The following is a 17,510-nucleotide window of genomic DNA, read 5'->3' on the forward strand; positions in this document are numbered from 1 at the left end:
GCTGAGTTGTTCAGTTGGAAAACAAAAATGGGCAAGTTTGAAGATGAATGGGCTTTAAAACATGTAAGACCTTGGAGTCAGAAACTATATACTTGAATGCAGAGGCTACAACGGGGACATTTAGAAGCAGATGTTTATAATATTTGGGAGTTTCTGGAACTGATTGTATGAATGTTGCTGATTTTCAGGTATTGGGCCATGGGTGAGGCTCACTGTTGAATTTAAGTGTAATGATATTGTCTAGTTTTTCTTCTGCAGAATTTGGTTAGATTAGTCCTGAAGTGGTAAATTGGTAACTTAAGAACTCTTAAGTGGCTCAGGGGAAGAAACAGTCTGGTTTGTGCCATGGAGCATAAGAGTTATTTCAAGTTATCATGCCATTTCTGTGTGTGTGTATGTACATAAATGTGGGTAGAAGAAATGAGAGAGATTCAGAATAAGCAACTGTGATAAAACACCTAGTAAGAGGCTTGAGGATAGACTAACAAGAAACTTTTGATTCAAAAAAGAGATTAAGAGCAGCAATATAACAACAGGTTATTCATCTGTTGTCCACTGAAGTGTTTGAGGGATGTCTCTGAAGGTTAGAAACCAGTTGCTGAACTAGATGAGCTATGGCTCATTGGTATGGTGTTTCCTTTATTCTTTGGGTTTTTTTCTGACTAGCTCGGTTCACTCTGCTGGTGTCAACCTTCATCATGTCTGCTCAAGTGTTGGTGGAAACATCAGTCCAGGATGTTACTTGTTTCTCCCCACGGCTTGATGGTCCTTGGAGTAGATCATAGCAGCTGGTTAATAGCAGGTACCATAATGACACCACCAAAGCAGTTTAGCTGTAAGAGCACTGGCTCCCTTCCCAGCTCTGGAAAGTATGTATCCAGCAGAATACAACTGCCCCTGCTGGAATACAGCTGGTTTGCACGTAGGTAATGCCGCTGCTCTCCACTGGTAACATCTCTTACATGCATCTATAATCCCAGGTAAATCTGGGAATGTCTCTAATTATGATATGAATTGCTAGCGCATTCTTAAGTAAGTAGAAGGTTTGTCAGTAGAGCCAGGATTTCATCTCTGTGTTGGCACTATGGATGAGTTTTTGATTTTTATTTTCCTGCCCCATTATAAAAAGCAATTGAAAACAGTATGTTTGTGACAATCAGGTTGTGTGTAAAATGGTTGCTCAGTTCTTCTGTTCTCATTGTTTTGAGCAAGCAGTCTTTTAGATGTTCTAAGTAAACCCAATGCAGGTTGTTTGATTGGTGTTTTGATAAACTGACTCTGATTAGCAGAAATATGTGCTCCGCTACCATGCATTGAGAAGGGAAGCGTGATGAAGAGGATAGAGTACACCACAAGTCCAAATATTTCTTTATATGCTGTGATTTAGTGTACTTGAAGCTAAACCTTATTAGAAGAGCTAGTTTATCTGATGGTATTAGATAGCTGTTATATTAGAACAGCTCTTTGTTAAGTAGTGTATTTTTTTCTGTCTCTTTATAGGCCAAGTCAAACCAGGCTTTGTCACCTTACTTTGAGCCTCAATAATGCAGTAGGTTTTTCTGGTGTTCATTTACACAGGAACTGTACAACAGCAGTACCAGCTGTGCATCACTTGCATCAGGGGCAGACTGTTTATGTCTTAGTAACATCGATTCATTTTCTTTCTTTTTTTTTTTCTTTTTTTTTTCTTTTTTTTTTTTTTTTTTCCTGTTCCCAGCAGATATATGGAGTGATCATTCATTTCAGACAGACCCAGACTTACCACCTGGCTGGAAAAAAATCAACGACATTGCTGGGGTCTACTACTGGCACATACCAACAGGAACAACTCAATGGCAGTGTCCTGTGTCCATCCCAACAGATCTCCAGGGCTCACGAAAAGGATCACTTGGTTCCATTACTCCGTCTCCTACTCCAGAAACTGAGGTAACAGACTGTGTCTTTTTGTGGGCTGCATACTGTAAAGAAAATGGAAATAACTTTTTGAACTTGCAGGTTTAACTGTTAGCTAAACTGAGCTTTAGAATATGGAGCTTGATAATATCCCAAAGTATAGGTATTTGTTATAATATGTTGTAATACGTTTTTCTGTGTGCATTTTCTAATAGCTGTGCCTCATGAAACATACTAAACTTTGGTTGTGTAGGATGAAATCAGACATGTCTGAGATAAATTAAACAGCCAGTGCCTGATGAACGTGAAACTACTGCAGTTCTGTAGCATGCACTGAAGCGTTGCTGCATTATATGGATACAGGATACATAAAGTTTTTGTACACTATAGCAGTCTTTTGGCTGGACTCTTTGTTTGCATCTTCCTTCTTTTTTTGCTCACTTGGTAGGATTATCACACAAAGACATATAAGTCTTCATTTGAGACACTAGGTCCTTTACAGTGTAGTTTCTGTTGAAGAAATATGAGGTTTTTTCAAGTGTAAGTCTCTTAACATCCTGCCAGTAGAAAATACCTGCGCAAGTGGATAACTGTGTTGCAGTCGGTCTTTAACTAGAAACAAAAAGGTATGTACTCTCTCTTCCACATGTGCTAAAAGCAATTATGCGATACTGCCTTTTAAAATAATCCTTTTGGGCACAATCCAGGGGGTGTCATGCAAGTAGAAAAATAAACTATCGGAAAGAAGAGTAGGCTTCAAAAAATGCCATCACTTTGGTTTAGTATGCTGGGAAGAGTTCTATGGAATGAAATACTAATATAAAATCAAATGGGTTTGAAATTAATTCTTTTTCTTACTAACTTTTTAGAAGAAGATCCACAGTGTTATGAAATCAAGGGAAGTCTTTGTACTAGCTTTGAGTTTTGGATCAGGCAATCCTTAGGTTTTATTTATTTAATTTTTTAAAAATGTATATAGATACGGCATTTCTTCTGTTCTTGATTTTGTTGATATATGCACCAAAATAACTTCAATGAAAGTTAAGAGGAGTTAAGGCCATTCAAGTATGTGTTACCATCTTGACTTTGAAACTTTTATCCTTAGTAGGCTTAAACATGTACAGTCTTGTTCATTATTTTAGAAAGATTGTTCCCACATGTTCATAAATGGTACTCATAAGGTTTGCAAACTTGATCACAACGTTTCAGTTACGGTTTACATCAGTCAAGCTCCTGTGGAATGTACTGTGCAACAAGCATGCTGGAAATTATTTCTGAGAGGGTTCATGGAGAAAAAACAGCAATTGTTCTCATTCAGATAGAAAACAAGAAAAAAAATATCCAGAAATGCTGAATGTAAAGGGCTGCACATGCTTCCAGTATAAATTCCTGTCATATACATGTGAGGGATATAACTTCACCATTAAGTATTTTTCTTATTCTAAAATATGGAGAACAGGTCTTTAATTAGTAAGTTATAGATGGCTTTCACAAAAACCCAGAAATCAGTATAGTTGGTAAATTGCAGAGGGAAAATGCGTATATTCATTTCAAATATTTTTCTACCTCTTTAAAATGTCTTTGCAATGTAAATTTCAGACCTGCTGGTAATGTGGTAGATATACTTTTAACCTTCCACAATTTTGTTTGCTTTAAATGAAGAATAGTTTGTGATTATAAATAACGATCATTAATTCTCAGCAGCATCATGGAGAATACAAAATGCATGAATTATAACAACACAGATTTTAATACAGTGTAGATGTATTAAATAAGACATTTGAGGAGTCATTCTAAAATGCCATGTATGTGAGTATGTAGTAGGCTCATCTAGGTTTTGATATGGCAGTAAAGAATTTGATCCAGCAAAGATTTATGCATATACAGTTCTGTGGCAGCATCAAGACCATATACTGCAGTGTAAAAGATGATACAGAAAATAAGCAAGTTTCCAAAATTTGTAGTATTATGATTTTATATGGTTATTTGAATTGCAGGTAAAGACGAAGGCATTTGTCTCCTGAAGGTTTCTGCATTCATTGATTAGCATCTTACATACCATTATTGAAACAATACTGATTTTTTGACTCAGTGGTTGTTAAGATAGCATTGCAATACAGTACCAGCAGACTTAGAATAATGGAGTTCAAAATGAGAGCGTGAATTGGGTTTGGGACTTTGTGCACTGCCAAATTCTGAAACTGCTACAAACAAGTGGCATAGCTGGAGCTATAATGAGAACTGTTAGGAAAAGTCTTGCATTTCTTGAAATCACAGATGTTGATCTTTATTAAGAGGGAACTGGAGGAAGAATCCTTTGGGATTCAGCTGGTTCTGAGCAGAACCCTGGTACAGAGCGCTAAGAGGGAAATAAACCATGGCGTGGGGTTAAAAGGTAGGGGTAGGTAATGAAATAATTTGTAATCTAGTGTCAGCTATCGTGAATCTTTCGTTTTTCATCTCTCTGCAATCAATACTTGCCAGCACTTAATCATCTCCAGGTCGCTTGCCGGTGATGGTGCTTTCAGTCCCTGTTCACTGCACCGCAGCCTACCCCAAGTGCTCCCCCTCTCCCTCCCTGTGAAGGATTAACCTGGGCGTCTGTGGTATGGTCAATCTGACACTTAACAAAAGATGTGGAAGTTGATCTGGAGTAGGGGCTCCCAAATGCCTTTATCCTGGCGCTACCATTGGCAGCAGCGGTTGTGGTGGACAGCTTCCAGCTCCACGTTGGACTACGTATGAGCTGTGTACTGCTGGTTCCCTTGTTGCTGTTCGGAAGCCTGTGCTCCAAGATAATCTGGTTTGGGAGGGCTGGTTTAGCTCATTCCCACATGCTGGAATTTGTATTGCTTTCTTCTGAAAAAGTTGGGGGATATATAGGTTTTAGGCAGATGAAGGAGTATAATCTAGGATTGAAGAGTGGCATGGGTAGCATTTCATATCTGTCCCAATAGGCTTCCATGAGTCCATAAAATGCTTTTATCTTTATCACATTTGTCTGTGAAGCATCATGTGCTAGTCTTGAGATGAGTTTATTTGGGCTCTTTCAGCTTTTGAGTTTGTCAAATAAACACTTACAAACACTTTTTTTTTCCCCCAGAGTAATGCCTTTTTACCCTTTGTCTTGTTTCCTCTTTTTTTTTTAAAAAAAATTATTTTGTGTCCCTGTCTCTTAAGTTATGTGATATACAGAAGCTTTGCTTCATTTGGTGGAATGTGGCTCACAGCTGAGGGCAGTCAACAAAGAACAGATCAAGTCAGCCATTTTTATGTTGTCACTTACTCTGGATATTTAGCATAAAGAAAAGCAGTTACTTACTATTGTCGAACAGAGAATCAGAAAAAAATGGGTAGAGAGGAATGATGCTGTAACGCATACAAATGGCAACAAGGGGTTTGAAAAGGAAAAAAATGCAAAAATGTCTTACTTTTGCATAGGCTGCGAGGCAATTTTTCTTCCACCAGATAATCAGTAAATTTCAATCCAAAGCAATTATGGGTTAAGCATTATGCGAAAATCCTGCAGATTTAACAAAAATGCTAATAAATGCTAAATATGAACAAACCAGAACATTCCTTCCATTCCTCCCCCCTCAAAAGCATGAAAATGTATTTTGGTTTTGCACAGCTGATTAAATTTGACTTAGTTTTAGATGGCTCTTTGCTCCTGTGTGTTGCCAAATGACTTCCTTTGTGAATCCTCGTCTTTTGTAATGTTCTCTTCCAAATTTTAGAGATTTTGCTGCCTCTTTCCCATTTCCTGTGCAGAGAAAAAGCCGTAGGGTTTAATTTTCAGTAAGGGCTTCTTGGAGATCACAGCAGAATTTGGTGATGGTAGTTGTGTCTTCTTATAGCCTGACTCATCCCAGGCCTGGGTCACCTCTAAGTTCTTCTGTAGGTAACATAACCACTAGCAGCTAATAATTAAAGAGGAGGGGCTTAGCAGGGAAAGCTAACAACTCAGTTAATTTGAAGGCACGTTAGGGAAGAGTTACTCCTAGGAGTTGTTTCTCACAAATAATTCCTGCAGTGGGGATGTACCGAGAACACTTCTGAGGTGAGAGGTCCACCCTGCAAATTAATGCATGGGCCATATTAATAGGTACCACTTCATCTTGGAGCTGAGCTGGACAACATGGGAGAGCTCATCTTAGAAGGGGCCACTAATTACAGGAATACTTGATTGGGTGAAGCTACAAAGAGGTGGCTCTGGGTCTCTCAGCAACCAAATCTGTCCCACCTAGCTCTTGTTCAGGACTGTGGGTTTTCTGTCCTTGTGGGGAAGAGGAGAGGGGCAACCACATCAGCTGCTCCTCCCAGGATGTACAGAGAAGAATCAATCTCAGGTTGCTGTAGTGCTAAATGCACTGCTACTTGCTTGATTGTACCAGTGAATGCCTCTGAAAATTCTGAGAAACTTGAATAAAAAATGAGAGGGTGGGTGGTTTGTTTGGGGGTTTTGGGGGTTTTGTTCTGTTTTTTAAAAACAATGCTAGACTTTACAAAACTACTTTTTCAGCAAGAAATCTCTCTGCACTCCTTACTAATCCTCCTTTCCTTCACTGTCCTTTTCTTGTGCTTTCTCTCTAGAAATATTTGATTTTTACCTCCTATGTATCTTATCCTTGTATATATCATTGTGTTTCAGTATTTCTAGTTCCAATAGTGTTAGGGTCTTTTAATGAGAGTGCTAATCAAATGGAAATCTAATGTTTCCCCTTAATTGCTGTTTATCAAAGGCTGTAGCAGCTGTGGCCAACATTCATATTCAGATTCATTTTGCTTGCTTTTAAGATCATAGTTAAAGAGTAATTTCATTGTCTGTTCCTAATTTATATTAACTTTCCTTGTTTCAATCATTTGTTTTGGTAAGTAACCGTTAGAGGCATGTCTTCTCTCCCCTTTCCTCCAAATGCCATGGTAGAATGGAGTAATTAGTTGAAGTTTGAGGTGATCTGTTCCCTAACCCATCCTGTAAATATCAATGCTAACAACAGTGTCTTGTGTTTTTTTTTCTTTTCCTTTTTCTTTTTTTTTTATCAATGTGCTTCTTCCTGTGTGAATAATTATGTGTCTAGAAACAGCCATGGAGTGATTTTGCTGTTCTGAATGGGGGAAAGATTAATAGTGACATTTGGAAGGCAAGTATATTGTCAGATTTTAGAACCTTTAATACTATTACCCTTGTTTTGCATGGCAGTGGCTGGTTTTTTTCCCCCCTTTTATTTTTCCATGAATGTCATTCATAACCTAGGCCAAAGTGAATGGGGGTGTACTGCTAGGGATGTCTAGCTCACAAACATGCTGCCTTTTCCAATCTTTCCACTTGGAATGGATTCAGTCTAAACTAGCAGGGCAACTGCCATGATGTAACGAATAAGATGCCTGCACTGAATGAAATGCAGCTTGAGAATATATGCATGCCTCTTTCCAATTTCAGCCAGAAATACTATCGCTTCTTTGCAGGGAGAATTTAATTTCCCTTTGAAATAAAAAATAACACGGTGGTGTACTTAATACTGTATTAATAGCACTTAATACTATACTAATATCACTGCCTTTATCTCTAGGATCTACATGCAGCCACTGTGAACCCAGACCCAAGTCTGAAAGAGTTTGAAGGAGCAACGTTACGCTATGCCTCTTTGAAGCTCAGGTACAATGACTTCAGAAGTCTCTTTGGAATGACCAGCTCCATTTTGTGCTGTGCTGTAATTCTTATATGATTTTAAGATTGATCTTGTATTTTTTTTTTTTTTTCCCCCCCTGTAACAGAAATGGTCCACAATCTGATGATGATGATTCTTGTAGCATCAACAGTGATCCAGAAGCCAAGGTCTGTAAGAATATCCACAATGGGATAACAATCAAAAATTTGCAATTGTAAACATAACTTGCCAGGTGCAGAATGTCTCCTGAAGTTTTGAAATTAACTCTACTCCTCCACTTGGCATTATGTAGGTTGACCATGCAAGACTAATTCTGTTAAAGGAATTTGCAGATTTAAAGCTTCTTTCAATTTGGTCAGGAAAGTGTGACTTGCTTTAAAATCACATAAGCCAAGAAATTGAATGTTACAGATCAAGGTTCTACTGTCCAACTGTAATAACTGACCCCTTGCACAACTGAGTTTTCTGTCCTGAGTGAGAGATGGCTCTGTTGCTTGTCATGGCTGGATAGCTTCCTGGGGTGTTCAGTGACAGAATTTGCTCTTTATTCTTGAGTTTGTCCCTTTTCTAAGTACTTTTCCTTGTTTATGGGGCTGCTTGAACTCACAGCTAGTAACAAGGAAGTTACTTTTTAGAACAAGGAACTTTGTATTTTAGAACAGAGAATGCAACTTAGTTTCAGGACTAAATTCATAGATAAAAATGAGACCTTTATGTGAAAAAGCACCATAATTAAATCAGAGCCTTTACTGTTGTAATCTGAGGTTTTTGAGGAGAAAGATGCAGCAGAAGGTTTTGAATGCTTGTATACATATCTCCAGATTTGTCTTGTTGATAGTTTTGCCTTGTGCTTGCATCCATTTTTAAGGTTGTATGTGAATCTCTATAATTGGAAATCAAGGGAATTTAAATAAGTGTTTTGGCTGTGCCATACACCTGCAGTGACTGACAGGATCAGAAGCTACTTATATGCAGGAAGACAGTATGTACCAAAGTTAATAATTATAATAGCATTAATGGTGTATTTTAGGAGAGAAAACAGACTGATCAGGGTACTTAAACTTCTTTGTCATCTTGATTATTTGGCTTGTGGTGTTTAAATCAGATGTAAATAAATGTATTTTGCTTGGCAGGCTGGCAGTTAAAAAGCAAGGGTTTCAGCTGTGCTCGTTACAATGACAAGCACTAAATTCTGAGCAAAGTAAATGGAGTTGGAGGAGTGATGAGCATTAGGTACCAGTCCTCAGAACCAGAAAGCTGTTCCTTTCATGATGAGCCTTATGGTATGGAAGGCATTATAGGGAGGCAGTATTTTGATATGTCTCTTTAGAGACACGACACAGGTGATTTGCACTGGGTAGAATTAGGAGTCTTTCCTGCCTGGAGAACTGTGGCAGTATTTGTGTGGACGAATAACTCGTGTCATCATCTCCCTTCCTTCTCTGGCTTGCTGTTTAAAGCTCAAAATTTATGGAACTGATACCCATTGGGTGTCTCTGAAATGGGTCAATGTCAAAAGCGTGTCCTCTTTTGTCTACCACAGCTGGTTTTATTTCTTCTGTTTGGGCAAAACCATGCTGATGATGCTTAAACAGGTAGTCAAAAGTGAGCGCTGAAACTTTCACAAAGTGACTGAGAGGAGCAAGACAAGAAATAGAAGGGAAACTATACATGTTTATTTTGGTTTTTTTTTTTAAATCACTTGAGTCAAAGCACATTACCTGCTCTCTGCCACTGCCTGGTGGGGACGTTGTGCAGGAGCAGTAGTGATTGTGTGTGTGATCCTGCAGGTGAAGCTCATGAAGCGCTGATGTTGCTTTGCAGCAGGAGAGGCTGTGGACAGAGCTGTTCAGTGCATCTGCCTCTGCCCCGAGGACAGGACAAGCAGCTGCTACATGGCCATACCTCACAGGGACGGGAAGTAGTCTGGAAAGAGCAGGAAAAACCTTCACCTGTGGAAAATGCTCTGGGATCCTTAATTCTCACATGGATGGGAAGGGGATGCAGTGGTGGATTCGTTGCTAGCCCATTTTACCCAAAATACTGTGAGACTGAAAGAATTCTGATAGGATTTGAAACTAATGGCCTGAGACTTGGAAAATCAGATTTTTTTAGCCTCTTAGACTCTCCTCTGCCACATGATGTTCCTTAACTATATTTGATTGAAGCTTGCTTTTGCGCGGCAGCAAGCAGATACTTTTTCTTCATTTCAGAATAAGAGAAGTAAGCTTTTTTAAACTTTAAACTCTGTTGGAAGAATTTGTTAAAATAAACCTTGTTAGAGAGATTTTAGAGATCTTAAACTTACTTAAACCTATTCATGACAGTACATTTGAAAAAAAAAAAAAAATTACAAAATTAGATTTCCTCAGTGGCACTGAGTAATGCTGTCTTTCAGCAAAGGGAACCATGCCACCTTGTGGAAAGCTGAAGTAGTTGTCTTCCCCCGAGTCAACTTCTGCAAAGATTGTAGCACAGCAGAAATGTCAGTTTGGGGAAAAGTGTGTCGTGATTCTTATAAGTAAAGTGATTTACACAGCAACACAGTTAAGCATTCAAAATTGTTAATAAACAACAAATGTTTCCATATACATCACGTGCTTAAGATGCAGTTCAGAGCTTCGTATCCTTGGCATCTTGGTGCAGGTTGTTGGCACAAGGCCATAAAAAAGAAGGGGAAGGCAGAGAAAGGGGAGAATAATTACATCCAGCTTCTTGATTTCAGTAATTTATTTTGGTAGGAATTTCTTGAGGAGATGGCTCATTGCGCTTGACAAGGATCCTAATTTTGCATGTGAAACATGCACAACTAGAAATGAGTTTTGAGTTGGTACTTCCCAGGAGGCAGATCATAACCTTCCTGGTTAATTTATAGAGCAACCTGCACCTTCCTAATTGAGTTTCAAGGGAGGATGCTTTTACCAATCCTGGACTGTAAATTCCTCTGGGCTGTCTCTTTTTACATTGTTGTAAAATATGATGGCTGCGTGTAAAAGTATAGAAAGATGCTAAATTTTTTCCTTGCAGTAGTACAAAGAAACTGAACCTCCTGGGAAACCCATCTCTTTCCCTAGGAATGGAATGAAAAATGGTAAGCTCATGTGACTCAATTTATCCGAAGTCTTTTCAGAATTGGCCTGCTTGGCCTGACACTTGGGCTTGCCTTTATTCTCTCCTTTTAAATGTGTTTTTCTGCTAAGACTTAATGTAGCTGTGTTAAGCATGGATTTTCCAATTCCCTGTCCACATTAGTCTGTTCAGCAGAGCTTCACTTTCCAGCCTTGCCATTTTAGAGTAGTTTCAGCTGTGTGTTGATGTCCAAGAATGGGAAGAATGTATTTATACCTGCGGAAGTACTAGGCAGTTGCTCCAAAAGTCTGTTTTCTACTTTAGAAACCAGTAAATGCTCAGGATCTCAAAGGAAGAGAAGGAGACTTTTTCCAAGAGGGGTAGAGGTAGGAGATGCTGATACCAGGTATTTAAATTTAATGACTTACCTGTAGGTGAATGAAAACACAGTTGGAGACATGGAAAGTGAGTTGCTGATGAACTCCTACAGATTACCTAGGCTCTAGGGATTGATTAACCATTTGGACTTTTTGAAGTGTTGTGAGGGATGTTTCTGACCAGCTGACTTGTCAGACCATTTGTGGCTGTCATGAAAGTGGCCTGTAAATAGCACTATCAAAATAATTTTACAAAATACTATGTGGCCCCCAAAGAGTTAATGTCCATTTCTCTGCTGCTTTTCTTGCTATGGAGGCAGGTATATGTGTTTTGGAGACATCCTGCTTTTGCTTGTTTCTGGTTTTCTTCAGAAGCAAATATCCTGGCTAGACACAGGACCATTTGTATATAATCAGCGTGTCTCCTTGGTGATGGAGATAAGTCTGATTTCTGATGTAAGTGAAGACTTAATCAGAGAGGAGGAGTTTTTGCTGTGTCTAGTAATTCCAGGAAAGGATCATATTTTCACACTGAAGTCCGTAATTCTCTCTCACAGTCAGAGTAGCTTCTAAAATTATTGGTGCAAACAGGGAGTATTCAACATTTTCCAGCAGTTTCACAGTCCACCTTGTCCTGCATATAATCTCATCAGCACTACACTGTGAAACAATACAAAAAGCCTCAGTTCAATTAATTTCAATTAATGGACTCAATTCACTTAATTAAATCTGAGGAGTTTATTTCATCTTACAAAAAAAATAAAAAAAAAAAAAAATTACGCATCTTCAACAGTTTTTCTTCCAAAATGGTACTTCTGCTTGTTTTTTTAACAGGATTTTTTTTCTTTCAAATCCTTGGTTTTCATTCTCTGTGAAATAGGACCTGTTATAGGGTAGAGGACTAGAAGAAATCTTGAACCCATTCCTTTACCCTTATAGGGAACCACGATATATAATCCCATGTATTAATTTCAAGTTTCTTAAATGTTTTGGGTTTTTTTTTTTTTGCCCTGACTAGTCTTACTGACAAGCTGATTCAAATATTACCTTCTTTTGATGGTCAAAAGCATTTTAACCTGAACTTTTTGAGGGCATTTTTTATCCTCTTATTCTATGTTTAGCTGTCTTCTAGTGCGTTTATAGCAGGCAATTATGTCTCTTCTTCAGCTTAGTTTTATTAAGGTAAACAAGCCAAGTGCTTTTAATTATTCATAATGAGGCTAGGAGGGTTGCTGTTGTCTTATGAGTCCCTGTTTCCCTGACTGTTGCAGCAGCTCTGTGTTTTCTGTCTTTAATTTTTAACCATGGACCATCAGATTTGTTGCTTTGGGTGGAATTTTTCCAGGGTCTTGTAGGGTAGCTTTAAAATGTCCATATTCTCTATTGGAAAGTTCTTGACAGATAATCTAATTTAATTTTTCAACTCCTGTGTAGCTAATCATTTTAGTTGCAACTTAAGCCATAATTATAACCAGTGTTTGTAAATTTATAGGAGTGAGTGGAAGAAAAGTTCTGGTCTTCATCTTAACAATTTGAATAGCACCTTGGTCAGGAGGGGGGAGTTGATTGTGTTGTTTTGTTTTGTTGTTTTCAAAGAATCTTATTGCCAGTAGCTGAAAGTTTCTTGTGAACAGCAGAATTTTGTATTTTGGGTATTAGCCTAAACAGTGTGTACATAGTTCTTTTAACACTAAGCTATTGCCAATAGACAACTAAGTGTGTCTTTGAAGATACTGATTTTTGCATTGATGAGATAGTGTGGAAATGGTTTCACGAAATGCAGGAAAACAGATTATGCTCAGTGCTCATGGATCTTCCTTAAATTATGTTCTTAAATATTTTAAATCAAAAGAACTATAGAGTAAGAATTGCATAGTTTAAAAAAAATTGTTGTCTTTTGGTATTGGCTTATCTTAGGCTTTCAGAGGGAAGAATGATAATCTGGGAATAAAATCTTAAAAAAAACTAAACAAACAAAAACCCAACCTAAAGTCAAAGTAAACATTGTAGTGGAGTTTGGGGTTAGGGTTTTTTCCTTGTTTCTTTCAAAAACGAAAAGGTGCCCTTAGTCTCTTCCCCCTCACACCATCTGGGTAGTCATTTTAGTAGCTTTCAAAACTATGAGTCAAAACACAGATCTTCTGTTTGAAATGTCCAGTGAATAATCAAAAAGAGGTCAGTCTTGACAATTATAGTATAGGAATAGTATAGGAAAAGTTCATCCATCTTTCCCCTTGCAGCTTCTGGGTAACAATGGTGAGTGATGGGGACATCAGTTTCTAAACTGGTTGGTTGTTTCTGAATTTGGCTGTTTGCCATTAACAACATTAAGGCATGCTCCCAGCTATGGAGATGCTGCAGGTAAATGATGCAGGTGCTCAAAAACATTCTGCTTCGAAAGCAGTTTTAGAAATTGCAGACTAAAGCACTAAAATACATCTCCTCAACTTTTTTATTTTTTAAATGTGTCTTTTTCATTTTGTACATTAGAACTTTTGGAGTGTTTGCTCATTCATTATCTCTCTGTGATTGATACTTATTACTACTGACATCTTTTGTGTCATTAGGTGATGTTATAAGTCATAGTGTCATGATGTGAGGTATATCATAATACAGATTTCCCTCTAGAGGATATTTGCTTCCACTTTGTCCCTAAATGGAGTCTTGTTTAATCAAATATGAAGATTAGTCCAGGGCAGTGGAAGATGTAGTGTTTTCCCACATCTAAGGGATTTACTTTTTTTAATGGTGTACAGAGTTACAATATGTTTAATTGTTATATATATAATATAAATATATGGGATAAAGTAGTTCAATTTCTTGAGCCCTTCAAAATTTATAATTAGACCTTAAAAATGTTACATGTCTTTCACTCCTAGAAATTCCACATATCTCTGGGATCTAATTAGATGCAAACCTATTGTGCAAGGACATGGGTGACTGAACAGCAGGAGACAGGTAGAGGGAGAGATTTTACTTGTAGCCTTAGAAAAATGTATCACAAAGCCATTCCTCATGTGAAAGAGAATGAAACTGCTTTAAAATTTGCCATTAATTTCCAGGTTTGTAATGCAATAATTATGTCTTGAATTCAGGGGCATGTCATGGTTTTGGCTGGGATAGAGTTAATTTTCTTCCCAATAGCTGGTATAGTACTGTGGATTTAGGATGAGAATAATGTTGATAACACACTGATGTTTTAGTTGTTGCTAAGCAGTGGTCAAGGACTCTTCAGCTTCTCATAATGCCCAGCCAGGAAGTAGGCTGGGGGACACAAGAAGTTGGGAGGAGACACAGCCAGGACAGTTGACCCAAACTAGCCAAAGGGATATTCCATACCGTAAGCTGTCATGCTGAGTATATGAACTAGGGGGAAAGCTGCCTGGGGGCCACTGCTCAGGAACTGGCTGGGCATCAGTCAGCAAGTGGTGAGCAATTGCATTGTGCCTCACTTGTTTCGTTTATTCTAATTCTATTGCTACTATTTTTTTTTTCTTCCTTTCTGTCCTATTAAACTGTCTTTATCTCAGCCCATGAATTTTCCTTTTTTTTTTTTCTGATTCTTTCCCCCATCCCACTGGGTGGGGGCAGTGAATGAACGGCTGTGATGTTTAGCTGCCTGCTGGGTTAAACCACGACAGGGCATTATCAGTATCTGCTTTATTAAGGTATACTGTACAAAAGGTTTGCATTGGGCTGCCAGATTTCTACAGGATTGAGAAAAGAGAAGATAAAATATAGGAACACTTTTGTTTCAAATCAAATCAAAATATCTTCTTGGCTTGTAAAGTTCCAGTATTGACAGTGACTTTGTCTGCTGCAGTTCTGTTGACCAGGGATTGTTGTTGGAGTAGTAAGAACATAGATAGCAATTACATTACAGGAGGATAAATGATGTAGATGGAGCTGTGTGGGTCACACTTTTCCCTTGAAGCATTTCCTACCTTATGAGTGGCCAGGTCGCATGGGCAGTTTAGGTGCACGCCAGTGACTGCTCTCTCCACGGGGAAGTAGCTTCCCTGGCTGCCAGCTGGGTGAGATGGTGGTGGAGTCAGTATGCCTTGCCTCTGAAATTGAAACTGTGGGTCAATGAATGTGCTTCCATGGCCTCCAAGTAAGGGGTAGAGTACCAAGAAGTGCTGGCTGGCTGTGTGTGAGAAAACATGAATATACCTGATATTTTGTTTGGTTGGTTGCTTTGTTGTTGTTTTTTAATGATGCCGTTTCTTCCAGTGGTGGCTGTTTTAAGAAGAGTTTTCTATTGCTTCACTAGGTTGAAGTGCCAGTGTCATCTTCAGTACCATTTCTCATGGAGATGCACGGTGCAGTTTTTCTTGGCTGAGGTCTGCGTACATCTTGCTGTATACAACTCTGCACTTCCTAATATTTTAATGTTTGTTATTTTTAATTGGTTTTAATCAGAATTTATTCACTGTTTTCTGGTGCAGCACAGTAAACTCTTTCTGGGCCAGCAGTACTTTGTGTATCATTGACAAAGGAGCCCAAAGGAGTGGACAGAAACTGGGAGAAGAAGCAGTCGTCATCATACTCATGTCCCACAGGGAAAAAGCTCCTTTTGCTGTTCTGCAGGCTGATGGATTCAGTGTGCAGGCAGCTCTCAGTTTAGCTCAGCCTCTGCTGATATTGCTGGCAGATCTCCCCATCAGCTTGCCGGCATCTTTGCTAATACACTGCAGAGGTAGTCACAGCTTGCAGTCCTTCATACTCCCCACTGGACACTGACCATTTCACCTCTAAAACAATATATAGCCTATGTCAGCTCCAGCTTTAAAATGGCCTGTTGGTCATGAACTGCCTCTTGAATGTCTGTTCATCAACTTGCTGCTACAAAATGAAATGATCAAATGATTTTTCTTTTTATATTTCTTTTCAATTATTTACATTAGCTTGCTATTTTAGGGCAACTCAGGGCAATAGCCTGTTCTAGTCTGCAATGTCACAAAGTTTGCCATTTCATTGCATAGATTTTTGATGAAAAAAGTGCAGAGTGTGTATTTTGTGTGTGTAATATATATATAAAAATATATATTTATGTATGTTATATATACGTTATATATTGTATATACACAGTTTGAAAACAGCATGGTACAAGCTTGGTGGATTATTTGGCTGTTGTGGACCTGCTGAAAGGTATATTTATGGAGGAAGTTAATTTAAAAATCAATTAAAATGGAACAGTGTGTTGAATGACAGAGCAATATTTAGATACCTCTAGCCAGCATTTATATTTATTTTGGTATTAACTCTAGCTCTAAATTTCACTTTAGAAAAAGAGTAGTCTTCCTTGCCAAAATTTCTTGCATTTCCTCAAAGGGAAAAGGGAGTGGGAAGTAATATTTATCTCTTAAGAGATTTGAAAACATGAGATATGCAGTACATATAATACCATGTTGCTCCTATGCAGGTATGCATTTTTCCATATGCTTGAAGATGATCGTGCCACGGTGCTGCAGGGAGGCAGTGTGACAGTAAGTGGGTCCTCAAATGTGGGAGGCCCACCAAGGCTCAAGGTTTCTGGACTCACAATTCATGTTTATTTGAGTCTTTTTCAAAGAGTGGGAATTGATCAGCAGTGATTTATCTTCATTGTCTTTGGATCCTGTTGTAAGCATAATTTCTGCAGAAAACAAATTACTCTTAATGATGTCGCTTCTAAAGAGACATGAAATCCTGACTCTAGTGAAGATGGAAGGTTTTTCTGCATTGATTCACTAAGGTCAAGAGTTCACCTGAAGGGTGGTTTTTTGTTGTGTTTTTTTGTTTGTTTGTTTGTTTGTTTTTTAAGTTGGATGTCATGCATCTTACCTTTGAAATTATGCACCACAGTACTAAATAAAATGCTGCTCGGTGCATTAGAACCACTTGCATCAGCCTGCAGAAAAGCCCTCAGAAAAGTACAACATTTAAGGTTAAAGTTAACAAATGCAGAGCATTAGTTTTTAAGAAATGAATGCACGCATTCTTTCATGCCCTGTAAACTCCTGCAGGGCTTGTCTTTACTGACAAAGCATCGATGTGTGTGTTGGGGTCATTTTTGTGTGTTGCAGTGCAAGGAAACCTGCTTGAGTTATCCTAACAGTTCAGTTGCTCTGCAAGATAGACCCTAATTTGTGCATCATTGCAACTATCATCCTTTATTAGTTTCTGGTGAAAAATATGACTGCCTTTTCTTCACTGAGGAAGCCTGTTTTTTATTTCACTGTATTAAAATGAAACCCAAAACACCCCTTAGCTCAAAGCAAAGTCCATAAACCCATCCCTTTACAGTATGAAGTCAAGGTATCTGTAAAGCATCTAAAATCAAACCCTATTCTTTGCTGAGAAGACTGGAGAAAAGAATAAGGTGATTTTAATTTCTTCTTCAGAACTACATATAGCAGAAGGATATTAGTAGAGAATAATAGTGTCCATTCCATTTTTTGCTCAACTGACTACATTTTTTACTTGATTCAGAAATACAGTAATGAATAAGAAATTG

General features: G+C 38.3%; 1 protein-coding gene across 9 annotated transcripts in view; it reads left to right on the forward strand.

The window, feature by feature from the left end:
• APBB2 (amyloid beta precursor protein binding family B member 2) overlaps positions 1–17,510 on the forward strand; it is a 198,749-nt gene that overhangs the window by 125,114 nt on the left and 56,125 nt on the right. For 4 of the 9 annotated variants that reach the window (XM_049792292.1, XM_049792317.1, XM_049792283.1 and 1 more), the window contains 4 exons: positions 1,718–1,926; positions 6,975–7,037; positions 7,467–7,552; positions 7,672–7,732. In XM_049792292.1, coding sequence (XP_049648249.1) covers positions 1,718–1,926; positions 6,975–7,037; positions 7,467–7,552; positions 7,672–7,732 — 419 coding nt within the window. The remainder of the gene's footprint in view (positions 1–1,717; positions 1,927–6,974; positions 7,038–7,466; positions 7,553–7,671; positions 7,733–17,510) is intronic. The other 5 variants (XM_049792308.1, XM_049792325.1, XM_049792333.1 and 2 more) reach the window with 3 other exon arrangements.

The sequence above is a fragment of the Accipiter gentilis genome, chromosome 3 (genome assembly GCF_929443795.1).
Source record: "Accipiter gentilis chromosome 3, bAccGen1.1, whole genome shotgun sequence".
Lineage (NCBI taxonomy): Eukaryota > Metazoa > Chordata > Aves > Accipitriformes > Accipitridae > Astur > Astur gentilis.